Source organism: Myodes glareolus, chromosome 6, assembly GCF_982192425.1.
Source record: "Myodes glareolus chromosome 6, mMyoGla1.1, whole genome shotgun sequence".
NCBI classification, from domain to species: domain Eukaryota; kingdom Metazoa; phylum Chordata; class Mammalia; order Rodentia; family Cricetidae; genus Myodes; species Myodes glareolus.
Genome location: NC_142031.1, coordinates 2,335,818 through 2,351,554, shown reverse-complemented (window position 1 = coordinate 2,351,554; position 15,737 = coordinate 2,335,818). Strand labels below are relative to the sequence as shown.

Genomic DNA, 15,737 nt, shown 5'->3' with positions numbered 1-15,737 from the left:
GCAGAGTGCAGGGCACAGGACAGAGCAGAAGACACAGGGCACAGGGTAGGGCACAGGACACAGGACACGGGGAAAGGCACAGGGCACAGAGCATAGGGCTGGGAAAGGCTGGGGATGCAGTAGCTTTGAATCAAAGGATGCAGGGGTCCAAGGATGTAAATTACTCTAACCTGGAGCATTCCCGCCCATGGTCTGAAATGAAAAGAGAATTCCCTGCAAGGCAATCACTTCTCTTTAACCCATACATGGTAGTTTAAGTAAACTTCCCTGAAATAATTAAGAAAGAATAAAAGGTTTTTGAAGGCCAGTTTTTCTTTGAGAGGACTATGCTGCGTGTGTTTTCTAAAAAGCTTGCCCCACAAAGCCTCAAGCCTCACTGTTCCATTTCAGCTAGGTTCCAGCATCTGTTTCCCAGGTAACAGAAACTGTATTCTCGTTGCTCTAACAGCATCTCGCAGAAACCCATCCTTGCACACAGACGTCCGCATCATGCTTCCCAGGGCTCGAGGTTCTGCAGACCTGGGCTTGACCAAACTCCATGTACCTTAAATCCAGTTTCCCATCACTCTGTCTCTTTTTCTAGAAGCGGGAAGTTTTTTTTCTATGTTCCCCTTTACCGTCATAGTTATTATTCCTATGCTCAAAATCCCTCAGTCAGAAAGCTATCCTTTTTCCTTCTCTCAAAATTTTTGGTTCTAGTGGAAGGTCATGGAGGTCTTGGCAGCAGTATTCTGGTTCTGTCTGGAACCAGCAAGTGTCTGGTGGAGCCACTGCTAGATCCAAATTGAGCCCAAGAGCTAAGGAGACAGCTCTGGAGGAGCACAGCGAAGCAGTAAGCAGGGCTAGGGGCCTCCCTCATGGCCTCCCTGTTTCCTTTTTAAATGCAAAATATTTCTCCAGAGTCAAGAGCCTTGAACCACTTTAGACAGCTTGCACAGGCAACAAAAGAATGGGCCCTTTGTTACGTGGTCTTCACAAATGGTTTTTAAAATAAAATGGACCTTTTTTTCCCCAACAAAATCTCACATGTAGCCCTAAGACACAGGCAGAATGAACAGCTTTGCTGGGAGGGTTGGGAGTTGGTGCCCGGAGGAACCCCTGCTCTGAGAACACAAGGCTTTGCTGGAGGACTGATATCTGCAGGGTCAGACGTGAAGCTACGAAAGACACAGAGTAGCGCTGGTCACAGTGCCCAGCAGAAAGAAACTGAGTATTTGTGGGTCTGGACCCCTGCCCTGGGACCGCAGTGGCAAGCCATGGAACTGGAGGAGCTAGGGGACTTGTGGGGGTTCTTGTTCTGAGAAGCTGAGCTCAGAACTGCAGGTTCCTCGTCCTCTGAGAGGGATGAGGCGGGAAGTCAGGACTGTTCAGCTCAGTTTACTCCTAGAGAGACGGGAGGCCATGCCAATGCACAACCATGCCCTTGGCAGCAGGTCACCCCATGATTATGACTTGTGGGCTTTGGGCATTTTTCCTGGTCTGGGAAGTAGCTCTGTGCCATTAGACTGGCCAGTGTGGACCTTTAGGAAGCCTTGATTGACCAGGATTTAGGCAACTCTCCTTCCCATTGGTTCCTGCTGGCCGATCTTCCCTCCATTCTTGGTATTTGTAGGGATTGAGGACCCTGTGACTTGAGGTCCTGTCTGTTCCTGCTGGCATTTAAAACCACACCTCTCAGTTCTCCAATGTCACCAGCCTCAGACAAGTTCTTCTGACCTTTGCTCTGTGGCCTTTGCTCTTGTGAAGTATTCTGGGGCAGCTAAGTTCTACAGGTAGCCCAGCTGGGCAGGTGTCAAATGGTCACTCCCTATGGCAGGACAGAGCTTAGCAGTGACCCATGATCTTATCAGAGGCTCGGCTGACCCGCCCCTTAGCAACCATCCACCTTGGTGCCTTGTCTCCAAGGGCAGTTCGCAGGGACAGTGATCATCCTACACCTACCTGTTCGTTGATCTGACACATGGTGAGGTTTTGGTCATCACAGGAACACGCTACACGGATGTACTTGAGCCAGCTGCCAGCCCCGGCCTGATTGGCATCCACACAGAACTTCTCGCTGCTCAAGTCTTCAGAGACCTGCTGGGGAAGAAGTGCGCTAAGGTCAGAGGTGCCCCGTGTGCTACGTCAGGCTGCACTGGCCTCAGAGGCTCAGGCCGGATGGCAGGTTGGGTGAGAGCCTCAGCCAGTCCTATGCATCAGAGAGACCCTGTCTACCCATCACACCTGGTCCAGGGAGCCACCAGGAGATTGGCGGAGAAGAGGGTGGCTCTTCCTGTTCCTATTTAGCAGCTCACAGTCAGGCCAGGCAATGACGAGTCTCCTGCACTGGCAAAGCGCTCCAGCAAGCTGTCCAGGTGTGAGAAAGCAGAGCCTTCTGCGTCTGACACAAGCCCTCTGCTAAGGACAGTGGGGGTGCTGAGCTACAAAAAGCATTTCTGAAGGTGAAGGTGTTAGCGGGGTGTACAGCTGCACCTGAGTCTGTGTGTGTGGTATCTAAGCGTGCATGTGCGTGTGCCTGTGTAGACGCGCTCCTGTCAGAGAGCACATCACCTGAATGCCAGGAAGACATTTCGTGTCCTTAAAATTGGGAAGTTTCAGTTTGATGCTGGCCAGCCAGCAAACCTCATGCTTCCTCCCCAGGTCCTGAACAACAGGCAGGCCCCACACTGGCTTTGCTTTGTCGTTGCTAATGCCTTCTGAACTCTCTTGTTTGCTGATCTGTGTTCCCCCGCCTCCACCCCCACTCTGACCCCCACCCTGAGGGGTTGCTTGCAAGAAGACCTGGACCACAGGCTGGCAGCTGCAGACGCCATAGAGTTCCACTCATACCTGCTCTGCTCAGAGCCTACTGCGAGCCCTAATTCAAAGCCTTTGAAGCAACTGGGGTGGCTAACTGGGCACATGAAAGGCAGGCTGGTTAAGAGAGGTATCCTGGGCAGGTGTTTCCAGCTGGGAAGGGGTGAAGGTGCAGCAGAGCAGCTCTTTATGGTAGATTTTTTTACCACTAGGCACGTAGTTGTCAAGGTCCTTGTGCACCTACGGACGGCATTGGAATTCAGCGCACAGCAATGAAACCAGACGCCCTGCTTCTGTACACCCATTCCCTTGTCCCCAAGGATTCTTACACAAAGTCAGACCCTGAGCACATGGCAGACGCCTTTGTCTCCCAGTTGACACCTGTCAGTGACCCCTGGGTTTCCAACAAAGGACAGCAGCCTGAAGGTACCTAGCAGGGAGGGAGAGTATGGAGGAGGCCCTGCAGATTCCAGAGGCATGACTGCAGCCCTGTGCAGTAACACACTGCAATGCCCGATCCCAGGGCCCCGTGTGCTCCCTTGGGTGTCCAGTGGATTCTCCGGAAGCACGAGGCAGCCAGGGCAGAAATGGGGCTAAGCACCGACTCCATCAGGCAGAGATTTGAGTTAAGTGGCCAAGCCCTTCAACCACTTGCCCCCATGTTCCCTCAGCCCAGAATCAGCTAAGAGGCCTCAGCACTCCAGGCTGGCTGTGAATGAGGCCACGAAGCAGCTATATTCTGTGCCTGGGAAGGTGGGGATGGGGAACGCCCAGAGTGCAGAGGCTGGGGTGAGCGGAGTGTACCCTCGCACAGATCCTGGGCCCCCCAAGCCTGGGATTTCGACTTTTCTCTCAAATCTGCAACACTAGGGTCCACACACTGTTGACAGAGCTGGGAGCCCGACTGCACTCCTCTCTTAGTTTAGGGAGCCGGTAAGGGGGTCAGAATGCTTCCTGAGAGACAGGACCTTCAACTCCAGAGACATTAGGATAGAGGTTTGCCCTCTCCTCTCCTCTGGGGCTCGGGGCGTGGGGGAGGTGCCCAGGGAGATCTCCCCATGTGTCTGAACCCTATCAGGGATACCAGGAGTTCACTCAAGGCCCTGCTACTCAGGGGTTAGAAGAAGCCTTCCTTGCTCCTTACATACCCTTGGAGGTCACTGCCTGCCATGTTCCAGTTCAGGGCCAGTCCAACCCAAACACTACTGGGTGACCCCACAGCCTGGAGAGGATGGGAACAGAGTGAATAGCAGCCATATGTTGAGACCACGAGGGCTGACGTGCTGGGGTGGAGGCAGGTCTCCCATTCTCTAAGATGTGGTGGGCTCAGGCCACCAAGCCCACAGAGGGAGCACCTCAGACCCTCCTCCCAACTGATAACTCTGCAGGGAACTGCTGAGAAGGTCAGCCCACAGGTGACAGGGCCTCTACCTGGCAAGGAGGCTCACCCCGCTCCTGAGACATAGGGATTGAAAAAGGCTAGCTGCCGAGAGGCCAAGGGACCCTTTCCTCCTTGCCTGAGGGGTCAGGGACTTCCTGTGGATCCCTGCCACACAGACCTCTAAGCAGATGGTGCCGAATTCCAGGTCCCATTTCTGGCTCCCGGTTCCTCCCTCGGTGTGTATCTTACTCATTTTTCTGTCTCTGTTTTTTTTTTCCCTTATGGTGCAGGGCCTGGGGAGCTAGTTAACGGTGCTGTGAGTGAGCATGTCTTCATACAGGGCTCTGTCCCCAGGACTTTGCTGGGGTTTGGTTGTTGATTTCTCAGAGTTGAGGTCTGCTTCCCCAAGAACAATCTTTGCTCATTAGCTCGTAACTACTCCAGGCTGGCTGTGGATGAGGCTGTGTTCATTATTCTGTTAAAGTGCTTGGCAGTTCACTGAGGTCCAGCTAGTCATATGGATAAATATGTGTGCATGCAAGGTGTGTACATGTGTGCACACACTTATGGCTATACATACACAGCTATGCACCCCTGTGTGGGTGTAAGCACGTGCATTTATTTAGATATATGTAAGTGCATGTGTGTATACACAAGAATCTTTAGTGTACACACATGTGCCTGTGTGTGTGTGTGTGTGTGTGTGTGTGTGTGTGTGTGTGTGCATGAGTGTGCACACTCAGGGGTCATAGTCATAGCTCAGCTGGCACATTTTTGAAAAAGACAAATGCATTCCTATGAGAAAGCGACCTAGGTAGCTGTTGTTGGTCCTAGTCTGTAACCGTCCAGACTTCTGTCCTTCACTAGCTCCTGACCCTCTGGATGACTGATTTCCTGGTGGCCCCTAAAGACTTGAGAGAGTTCCCTTTCCCAGTGTGATCACCTCAGAGACCAGATTCTCTGTCTTCCCAGGGATGGAGGAGTTACTGTCTTAGGCAGTAGAATTAGGTGGGATTCTCTAAAGTCTGGAATCTGCCACCCAGGCTTGGATCCTCACAGGTCCTTGGCATGGCTGCCTCTGAGCTGGGCTTTGTTGGACTCATGGAGATGGGGCCTTAGCGCCACTTCCTAGCTGAGGGGACCGCAAGTGGCCCACTGGGAAGCTGACCAACAATTGCTTGGCTCTGAGGGTTCGTGGGATGCTGAGAGGAAGGCCTGGGTGTTAGAGTATCAAGTCCACAGCCACAGGCAGCTGAGCACATGTCCCTGACTGCAGTGGGAGAAGCAAGTGCCAAGGATCTGAGGCCAGAGGCAACAGTATTGGCCCAGCCTTTCCCATCTGGAGTCTGGCCTCTGCTCACACCTACGCTCTGGCAGGAGCCGTGGAGCTTTGATAGTTCCAAGGATGTGTGAGAGCTCACAGGGGACAAGAGAATGAGGGCACACATATCAGGCTCTGTTCATACATGAGACATGAAGAGTCCTATTCGAGCGTGGTGGGGTTCTCTTGGCTAGTTTTTCTGTGGCTATGAAGCCGAACCCCTGTCCAGATTTGGAGTTTGGGCCCCACCCACTTGAAAGCCTGGCTCTGGAGTTGTTGGGGTTGAGCCTGTGGACTCTCATAATTACCGGTGGAAGTGGCCCTTCTGCCCATTTGCCCCCACTTGGCCTCTCAGCCCCCGTGTTCCTGCCAGCTTCCCCGGCTCATCAATCACCCCCATCAGAAACGCTGAGTTAAGAAATGAAGAGATGGAAAAAAAATCCTCTTACCCTTGACAATTTTTTTTGCACATCATTTGAGGTTTCCTGCACTTTTAGCCTGTGGCTCTCTGCTGGGCCAGCTCTTTCACATTTAATGGGCATGGCCAGGGGCTGGCTCCGTATGGGATGTGCACACAGGCGTGAGTGTAGAGGCATCTGTCGTCAGCTCACCTAATGGATTCCCAGCCTGCAGGAAGGAGGGAGGCCTAGGAGTCACCTTGTTGGCCTGTGCTCCCTTGAAGCTCACGGTATGGTGGGTGTCTGTAGGAGTGTTTCACGTGTCCCGTTAACCCTCCTCCACACCTGCATACACACCTGGGCACACACACTGACATGAGCATATATGCACACACAGATACGTAGAGGCACATGTGTGAGCACACACATACCATGCTTATGATTTACGACATTCACAGGGAGCCCAAACAGAAAGTCCATTCTTGTGACAGAAAGAGGAGGGCAGGCCTTCTGGAGACACCTCCATGTGGCGGACACGGAGCCTGAATGAGCTCATAAATCCTGTCCTGACGCTCATTATGGGCTTGGTGGTGACATGACCAAGTGCTAAGCAGAAACACGGCAGCAGGATGGGGTCTGCCGCTGCCAGCAGACAGGAGCCTCGCTGTGGAGATCGGGAGGTCAGGGGCCCATCTGTTCCAGCCGAGAGGGAGGGAAGCGAGGAATAGGAGGGAGAGAGTTTTCTGAGACTCACTCCTGGAGGAAGTTGTCTGGGACTTTCTATGTCCCTCCGGCCTTGGCCTCCACTGGACAGTTGCCGGGTAGTAGTGTATGATGGAGGCAAGGGACAGAATTGCAGGGTCCTGGACAGACCCCAGAGCATGGCTCAGGGTTTGGGGGCTGCCAAAAGAGAACTGTTGCCTGAACAGGGACTCTACCAACAGGTGCTGGTGACGTCCAGTTCCACACCTGGGGAACTTGGCTCCTGTGTCAGTCACAGGCAGATGCTCTCGGCTTAAAGCCACACCAAGAAATGCATATTGTAAAAAGCCACCGAATCCCATATTTTCCAGCATTTATTTGGGCCCCATACGGGCCTTTGAAGATTTGAAGGAAGCCACACACCAGAAGTTACTCAGACATCCAAATGCCTCGTGAACACTCTGAGGTTCCCGGCAATCTCACACCCAATTCTCAAACTCTGAGACTTCAGACCGTGTGCAAACATCCCAGACACACAGCTGATCTCCTCCATCTCCTCAGCCATCTTGTGAAACAGAGCCGCAGGGTACATGCCTTGTGCATCCAGCCCGAAGCTCACCTCCTCTTTACACTGTGTTCCCCTGTATCTCTGGGCCTTCCAGCCCTTCTGTGCTAAACTACCTTTACCTCTTCTCTTTCCTTCTTTGCTCTTTTTGGCCCAGGTTGTACCTGGCGGAGGAATGACCCTCCTGTGCCAGCATCTGTGGACTTTGCCCGAAGGAAGAGGGCATGATGGTGAAGTGGAGAAGGGCGACGTGTGACTGCGCTTTGCCTGAGGGACTCGAAGCCTCTAGGGGACACATACTTCTGAATCTCAGGAAGACAATAGAGGAGAAGAGGAGCCTTGGAAGCCTGGACCTGCGAGGGCTCTTTCTTGATGCCCTGCTGCAGGAGCTGGGTCAGCACCCTTTCCTGTGATCTTACTGCAAACCCACCAAAGATGTTCTTCAAATGGGGATAGCTCTCGCACCATCCCCACAGTGCACACAGTGACCCAAGTGGGGTGTTTGAGGTGGGTCACATGGCTCAACCATCTTGGCATCTGTGGCTTTGTCTCATTGGTCATGGGCTGCAACCCTGAGCCACAAGAAACAAAAGGTCAGCTTGGTGATTCATGCTAGCATTCTGTGTCTTCCGTGAAGCGGAGTATGAGCTGCAGATGGGGCCGGCACAGACGCATCTTAGGGGACTGGCAACAGCTGGTGAGAAGAGGGTCCGGTGAAATCTGAGGGCTGGCAGGTCAGACACCGCCACTAGCCTGTTGGTGGGCAAGAACCCTCAGAAGTGAACGTTCTGCCCGCAGGGGAATACAAGGAGGTTTGGCTGGCCATCTCTCCCTCTGGGGAGCTAGCATTGAGTGGTCATTACTCTCAAAGGGATAACGTGGCTTGTCTGTGGTCCTGCCTCCGTGTCCACTTAGGACACTGGAGAACCTCTCTCCTGCTCTCCAGCCCATGGCTACCCACACAGATAGTAAGCTCAGACAGCCTGGTGGAGGTACAAGAATGGACTGTGTACCAGCCAACAATCTTGTTATGCTCACATATTTCTAAACACTGATGGTGGTGGATCTTGCCGACTCTTGAAGGACCTGTATATCTGTTCTTTAGACAAACATCCACCACCACAGACAGATGCTCCAAGGAGGGCCCCTCCCCAGTCTTCAGAATGTGCATGACCTGTGTGCCTTCTCTATGGATGGCGTGGTGGGGTGATGAGCATTGGGAATGTCTCTCAGGAGCTCTGGAGTGGGGATGATAGTTTCTTTATAGTGTTGCTGCCTCCACATCTCCCAAGAAGCCGAACTGGTGGCACTTGTCACAAGGGCCTTCTCTACCCTATTCCAACTTCCCAAAGCCAAGGCTGACTGTCTAGGTAGTGGCAGAGTCACCCCATCTGACTGTCATGTAAGCAACACTCAAAGAGAATGCTTTGGCAAACTCAAGCCCCTTGCCGAAGTCCAGCCTGTAAGCAACTGTTCAGAGTCAAACATCTAATGTCACGACCTGATCCTAGTGGCAAGCACTCTGCTGGTATTTCAACTGGTGCTCAGAGGACAAGGATCTGGGGGAGGCGGCGAGCCTAAACCTATAAGGAAAGTAGCCACGAATCCTGCTGTTCAAAGACGGATGGGGTCACAGTGTCGGCTTGCCCAGATGTGAGCCTTGTAAGGACTCTGAGCACAGTTTCTGAATTCCAGAAGTACAAATACTCTAAGGCATCATGGGTATAAATGTTCTGATTCCCCCATGGGTGTTCCCAACGAGCGCCAGCTCAGAGGGATCTTTCCACACACTGAGCTCAGCCTGCTCCGCTCACGTTCCGCTCCTTACATCGTAGGATCACCCACCTCTAGTTCTGCTCCTGTTGGCTGACCCCAGATCACAAGCACAGCTACGCTATGTCTGGGACCATGTGCTTTACCAAGACCCTCTGAGAAAATCCCCCAAGTCCCCAGGTGACTTGCAGAGCGTTCCTAAGTGTTCAGGGTCTTCCCAAATTTGAAACCTCCCCTACATCACCTAGGGCAGTCCTTTGGGACGGTTGGGCCCAGAGTCTCGACTCAGGTTGTTGCTGGAAGGAGGGGCACAGGCTGCTGTTGCTAGTCTGGTCTGTCCAGAACGGTACTGGTGTCATCCAAACACAAATAACCTCAGCAATATTTTAGATCCAAGTTTCCTCTGAGTCAAGTACAGGCCAGGCAGAGCCCCAAGCCTGGAGCTCACATGCTGGCACAGACCTGGCCCTGACCTTCCAAAGCAAAGTGCTTTTGCTTTTTTTTTCCTTTTAATCATAAAATATATTAAGATCCCACAACCCCAAACCCAATGTTTGTGGCCACACCCCTGCTCAGGGGTGTAAGTGCTCGGCTGTCACGGGAAGTGGCTCTTCTGAGGGCAGGCAGGGCCTGGGAGGTGTCACACATAACCTTTCTTTGGCTTTTAGAGGGTGACAAACTGCAGCGCTTGTGAACGCAGCAACCCCCACAGCGGATGCGGGAGGAGTTCCCCGTGGTGGGCTAGCCACTGACATGTGGTTGGGGCCACATGAGATCGCAGGCCTGTGGGAGCAGGGCCATGGTTGTTTAACAAAAGCCCTCATACATGGGGGTTGAATGCAAGACTGAGGAACCCACCAACAGTCCTGGGCCTCCCTACCCAGCTGGCTGGAATAGACCCTGCTTGGTGTCCAGGGGGACTTCTGAATCCTAGGCATACAACTTCAGGATGGGCTGTAAATGTCCCCTCTCTGCCACATCCATCATGGTCACAGCAGTGACCATGTGCAAGCAGCACATGGGGATGGTCTCTCAGGTGGAGCTTCAGGAGAACTTGGTGCTGCTTGGTGCTGAGCGGCAGTCTCCCGCTCCTTTGCTCCTTAGAGAGGGCAGTGATGTGCAAAGCCCAGGCCCTGGCCTTTCTTATTTCGTCCTCAGCAAGAGAGTCACCTCCCTACAGGCTGTGTGATGTTATAATCAATGGTAGCCTGACCATCTAGTCATCGAAAGCTCACTGGATCCGAGGCACAAAGTAACCTGAAAATGTGCTCTAGGTTGTGCAACTAGAAAGGTACAGAGTAGTGAGCACTGGCTATTTGTCAACCACGTTCATACTGCGTCAAGACGTCTTACTCATTCTAGCTAACGCTTCCTCTGCTTTTCCTTACAGTCTCACAACCCCAGGGTTGCCGAGAATAACTGAAGCTTCTCTGGGGTCTGTCCTGGAACAGTGTTTAGTTGAGGCCCATTGGATGTCTTCATGAGCAGATAGATGGATGGGTGTATGAATGGATGGAATTTGGATGAATGAGTGGGACAGACTGAGGTTGAATGCATGTACAAGCGGGTATATAAGTCTACATTGAATGACGGATGATGAGCAGATAAAATCAGATGAATGGATGGGTTTTAGACTGTCAATGGATGCATACACATGGGGATGGGGGATGGCTGTTGAATGGATGGATGGATACATGGATGTTGAATAGGTGGATGAATGGATGTTGAGTGAATAGACAGATGGATGTTACATGGGTAGATAGATGGGAATTGAATGGGTGGATGGATTAATGATTGTTGAATGGGTGTAGAGGTAGATGCTGAGTGAGTGGACCGGTGGATGTTGAGTTGGTAGATGGATAGATGGCTGTACGGATACATAACCTATCTAGAACTCTCTGGTTTCCCTGGATTCCCATAGTGATTCAGAAGAGAACATCTTTCCAGGGATATGGGGTGCCAGAACATAGGATACCCCTCCTGGGATGCTAACTGGGGGCTTCACATCAAGGGTGCTCAGCAGCCATGATGGTCACCTTCCATCTTACTTCTTCCCGCAAACAGTGAGCGACTTGACGGTGTCACCTGAGGTGACTCCTAGAGCCATGTAGATGGCAGGTGCTCAGAGAAGGTTTGGGGACAAATGAGGGGGCAAAGGCATCTCAAGACAACCCAGGACGCATTCTCATCAGCCTTTCTTTGCCTGCCGGACCTCCCCTATTAAGTCTGGGTCATTTTCTTTCTCATTGCTCTCTCTGGGTTGTGCCAAAGGACCTGCCTGTCAACCCTCTTGGCCAGTCCTCTCTGAACCAGAGTTATAATCTTTCCCAGGTCAAAGTTACTGAATCATCACCCTGAGTCTGTTTCCTGGGGCTCAGCATAATGGTGGCCTATATCCCCCAGCACAGAGGCTACATGGCCCATGGTAGGTGCTTAGAGAAGGCTGCTGAGTGCCATCTGGTGCCTCTCCCACAGCAGACACAGCCTCTGGGCACTCGTCCCTCTCACTGGCACACACGGGTCCAGAGGAGTGCAGTGACTCACCGCCTTCTGTATCAGCCCAATGTTTTGAGGTCAACTCTTGGAAATAGCTCAAATCTCAACAGGCCAAGTCTAAGCAAAGACCTTGCCAATCTCCACAAAGAACAGTTCTTGGTACTCTTTGACATACAAAAATGGTCATTGGCAAAGGACTCTTGGTGCCGACAATGTTGTGTTTGGAGGTACCGCAAAGGGTCAATGCCAGTTCCTTCCCTGAGCGGGTCCAGGTATGCACAGATGAAAGGATGCTGGCGAGCCTCAGCCCTTATTTTGACTGTGTTGCGTGAGGAGCCTTTCCCCCAAATGTTGTTTCGTGATGACTCTGCTTCCCATGATCTGTTTTTCTTAGTGTGCCTGGACTTTAGCAATTGACCACTTGGTCAAGAAAGAGATGAACCTTAGGGTGCACTGACTACAGTCCAACTGGACCATCCTTTCTCCTTACACCCAGCCCTCTTGGCACCAGAAGTGAAGGGACTAAGGTGCAAGGTATGCTTATTTCAGATTAGCTTCCACACAACTTATTGGGGACGGGCTTTGGGTTGCAAGTTCAGCTCACCCTCGGATCTGAGTTTGGCTTGAGACATCTGCCTCAGGACGGGCATGTTTGAAGTGACTCATAGACAAAGGTACGGCCAAGCCAGCCTTGCACAGCAGACAGAAGCCATTCGGCAGAGTAACTCTCCCCACTTCTGTGTTCCCGTTTCTCTGCTGAGCAAATGTGAAAGGAATGAAGGGTGCCCTCCACCATCTGCCTGGGTCTCTTGGGGGCCCCTAATCGGTTCAAGTATGGATGTGGAATAGAAGAAGCATTTATTTGCGCGCATGTGCGTGTGTGTGTGTGTGTGTGTGTGTGTGTGTGAGAGAGAGAGAGAGAGAGAGAGAGAGAGAGACAGAGAGAGCGTGCAGAGTAGTACACACGTGTGTTTATGTGGATAGGAGCATTGTGTGCATGCAGATGTATGCACGTGTGTGTGTGGGGGGTCAGAAGTAACAATGGGTACCTGCCTCGATTGCTCACCGTCTCATGCTTTGAGAAAGGTCTCTCATTGAGACTGGAGCTCCTCGTTAGGTCAGGAAGTCCCAGGGGTTCACCTATCTCCTCCTCTGGTGCTGAGATTACAGAGGTACACTGCAGCGTGCAGCTTTCTACATGGGAGCGGGGGATCAAACTCTGTTTCTCACGCTTGGACATCAAGCATTTTACCAACGGAGACATTTCCCTAGTCCCCCTTAAGCATTTTACTCAATCTTAGTATGTCACTGGCATGCCACAGTGACCATGAACACCACCGCCAACCCCATGGCCAACCCCAGAATTTAAATAGAGTGACTGTGTAGGAAGCAGGACACATTTTCCCCAGGATCCTTCTTTGTCTTTTACTTTTCCTGCTGCAGATGGCACTAGCAGAAGCAGGATCGCTGGCTTTCCTCCTCCAAAGAGCTCCAGAGGCCCTTGTTCTGGCAGACTTGCTTCTATGCCCACAGAGCAGGAAACAATCCCAGAGACCTGGAGCAGCAGATGTGGTTTCTGAGTATCTGTCTCTGCTTTCCTGGATCAGGAGATTTCCAGAAGGAACCATAGGTGTTCCCTGCAGGGAATCTACTTGTGTGAGGACTGACCCTCTGCTTAGGTGGGAGCTGGTGCATGGGGGAGGCAGGGCTACTAGTCTGTGTTTGATTTGGGTCTTCAGCAGCGGCCACCCAGGTCCAGAATCTGGTAGCTGAGACTGCTCTCCACCTTAACAAGCCCTCCCCAGAAAGGCAGCTTCCACGGGCTCCCTTCTCAGCAACAGCCAAGCGCTTACATTCAGTTTTCATTTCTGCAGGGTGAGAGACTCCTCTAACACCATGCCCACATGCAATTGCAACCCCAGCTTCCTGTGGCTCACATGGAGAGGAGCCTCTCTGTTGGCCAGAGTACAAACCCTAGAAGATGCTTGCACCTTCTGGAATTGGTCGTCAACATCTTGAAAACAAAACCAAGCAAAATAAAACCCATGTGCCGCCTCATCCCTGCCCCAAATGCCACAGACTTTACTTCACATACTGGTAGACTCTGGCAGGCTGAGCTGTGGTATTTGCAGGCACGCTTACAGCCTGGCATTATGCAATAGGATGTTAGCCACACATTCTAAAGAAAAAAAGTAAATAATAATAAACACTGAGTGTAGAGTATGGATCTTTCATGAGACACCATAATCATTTTTCTGCTTCAACCCCAGTTTTCTCTGGAGCAGCTCCAGGGAGCCCAGGGTGGCAGGGCTGCCTTCTTGTGGGGGAACAAAAGGGCTTTTTCAGCCTTTGGGGCTGTCAAGTTTATCCAAATATTCTCGGCTTACTACTAGCCCCCTTTTGAATTGATATACCCAATAAAAGGACACTTTGTATCTGGAAGCCATACTAGCCTAGGAAGGCTGCTGAATAGCCCTGACTACCTTCCTTGGGGCCCAGGAGGAAAGGGCATTCCTGGTGTGACTGGGCCATGGTAGTAGTGAAGGCCTGTGCTTGGAAGGAAGAGGAAATGGACACACAGAGGATGCCACCCTCTTGCCAAGGCACTAGCCTGGCCCCTGCTCTAATTCTGGCCCAACCTACGCGATCTCTGTGCAGCCGCCATGAACAGTTGTCGGAGGAGGGAATTTACTCCAGCCACAGAGTCGCGTGAAGTTACAGGAGCACCGGGACAGGGTAACAATTGGACTCCTTGCACAAGACAGCTGTGTCTCTTCCTCGCCTTCATCCCATTGGCTCAGATCCTCTCCTACTAGCCAGCCCCATGGGCTCTGCGTGAATGCATGTGTGCATACATATACCCAAGGATGCGCGCGCACACACACACACACACACACACACACACACACACCAGACCATTTCCTACTAGCCAGCCTCCACAGATGTGCATGAGTGAATGTGTGCATGTATATACCCGAGCACACGCACACACTACCTGAGCATGCGCACGCACACACGCAACCGAAATTCTTCAAAGGGGTCGCAGCAACGTCACAAGACTGTTTCCTTCCACTCTGGCCTCCTCCAAACGGCTCTGATTAGCACTAAAGATAATTTCCATTAATCACCTTTGACTGCCACAGGATGAAAACAAGGTTGTGGTCAGGGCCACTTGGGTCTATTTATGACTTGTGTGTATGGTGGCAGTCGAGTGCCCCATACCTCTGGTCTGTGGCTGACATCAGGTCACATGTGTGGGGCTGCCAGCTGCCTGGCACAGATCACTTCGATGTCTCTCCTCCTTGTCTGACTTGGAGTATGCCAGCTACTCATGGGACCCTCATTACCCACAACTCAGAAGTGGCTTTGTGTCCAACAGCAGTCGTAAGTAAGGATTTGGGGTATAGGCAACTGCCTCAGGAATGAGGAGAGAGAATGAGGGGTGGACCCCATATCAGTCAACAAGTTCTATTCTCTACCATCTCTCCTCCTGTATGTACTGGGCACTCCATCTCCCCTCCTATATGTACTGGAGCACCCCATCTCCCCTCCTGTACGTACTGGAGCGCCCCATCTCCCCTCCTATACATGATGGAGCACCCCATCTCCCCTCCTGTACGTACTGGAGCACCCCATTTCCCCTCCTGTACGTACTGGAGCACCCCATCTCCCCTCCTGTATGTACTGGAGCACCCCATCTCCCCTCCTGTATGTACTGGAGCACCCCATCTTCTCCCCTGTATGTACTGGAGCACCCCATCTCCCCTCCTGTATGTACTGGAGCATCCCGTCTCCCCTCCTGTATGTACTGGAGCATCCCGTCTCCCCTCCTGTATGTACTGGAGCACCCCATCTTCTCCCCTGTATGTACTGGAGCACCCCATCTCCCCTCCTGTATGTACTGGAGCATCCCGTCTCCCCTCCTGTATGTACTTGGCACTCCATCTCCCCTCCTATACATACTGGAGTACCCCGTCTCCCCTCCTGTATGTACTGGAGCACTCCATCTCCCCTCCTATATGTACTGGAGCACCCCATCTCCCCTCCTATATGTACTGGAGCACCCCGTCTCCCCTCCTGTATGTACTTGGCACTCCATCTCCCCTCCTGTATGTACTGGAGCATCCCGTCTCCCCTCCTGTATGTACTGGAGCACTCCATCTCCCCTCCTATATGTACTGGAGCACTCCATCTCCCCTCCTATATGTACTGGAGCACTCCATCTCCCCTCCTATATGTACTGGAGCACCCCGTCTCCCCTCCTGTATGTACTGGAGCACCCCATCTCCCCTCCTGTATGTACTG

At 52.2% G+C, this 15,737-nt stretch overlaps 1 protein-coding gene and 1 long non-coding RNA gene across 10 annotated transcripts in view; one reads left to right on the top strand and one right to left on the bottom strand.

Moving 5' to 3' along the window:
- The window catches only part of Prdm16 (PR/SET domain 16), a 316,131-nt gene that overhangs the window by 47,150 nt on the left and 253,244 nt on the right, over positions 1–15,737 (bottom strand). For 6 of the 9 annotated variants that reach the window (XM_087906796.1, XM_087906788.1, XM_087906791.1 and 3 more), the window contains exon 4: positions 1,942–2,079. In XM_087906796.1, the coding sequence (XP_087762922.1) occupies positions 1,942–2,079 (138 nt within the window). The remainder of the gene's footprint in view (positions 1–1,941; positions 2,080–15,737) is intronic. The other 3 variants (XM_087906789.1, XM_087906792.1, XM_087906794.1) reach the window with 1 other exon arrangement.
- LOC148121590 (uncharacterized) lies at positions 1,984–7,767 on the top strand. Its single transcript, XR_015738019.1, has 2 exons — positions 1,984–2,100; positions 7,321–7,767. It is a non-coding gene; the product is annotated as an uncharacterized LOC148121590 (long non-coding RNA).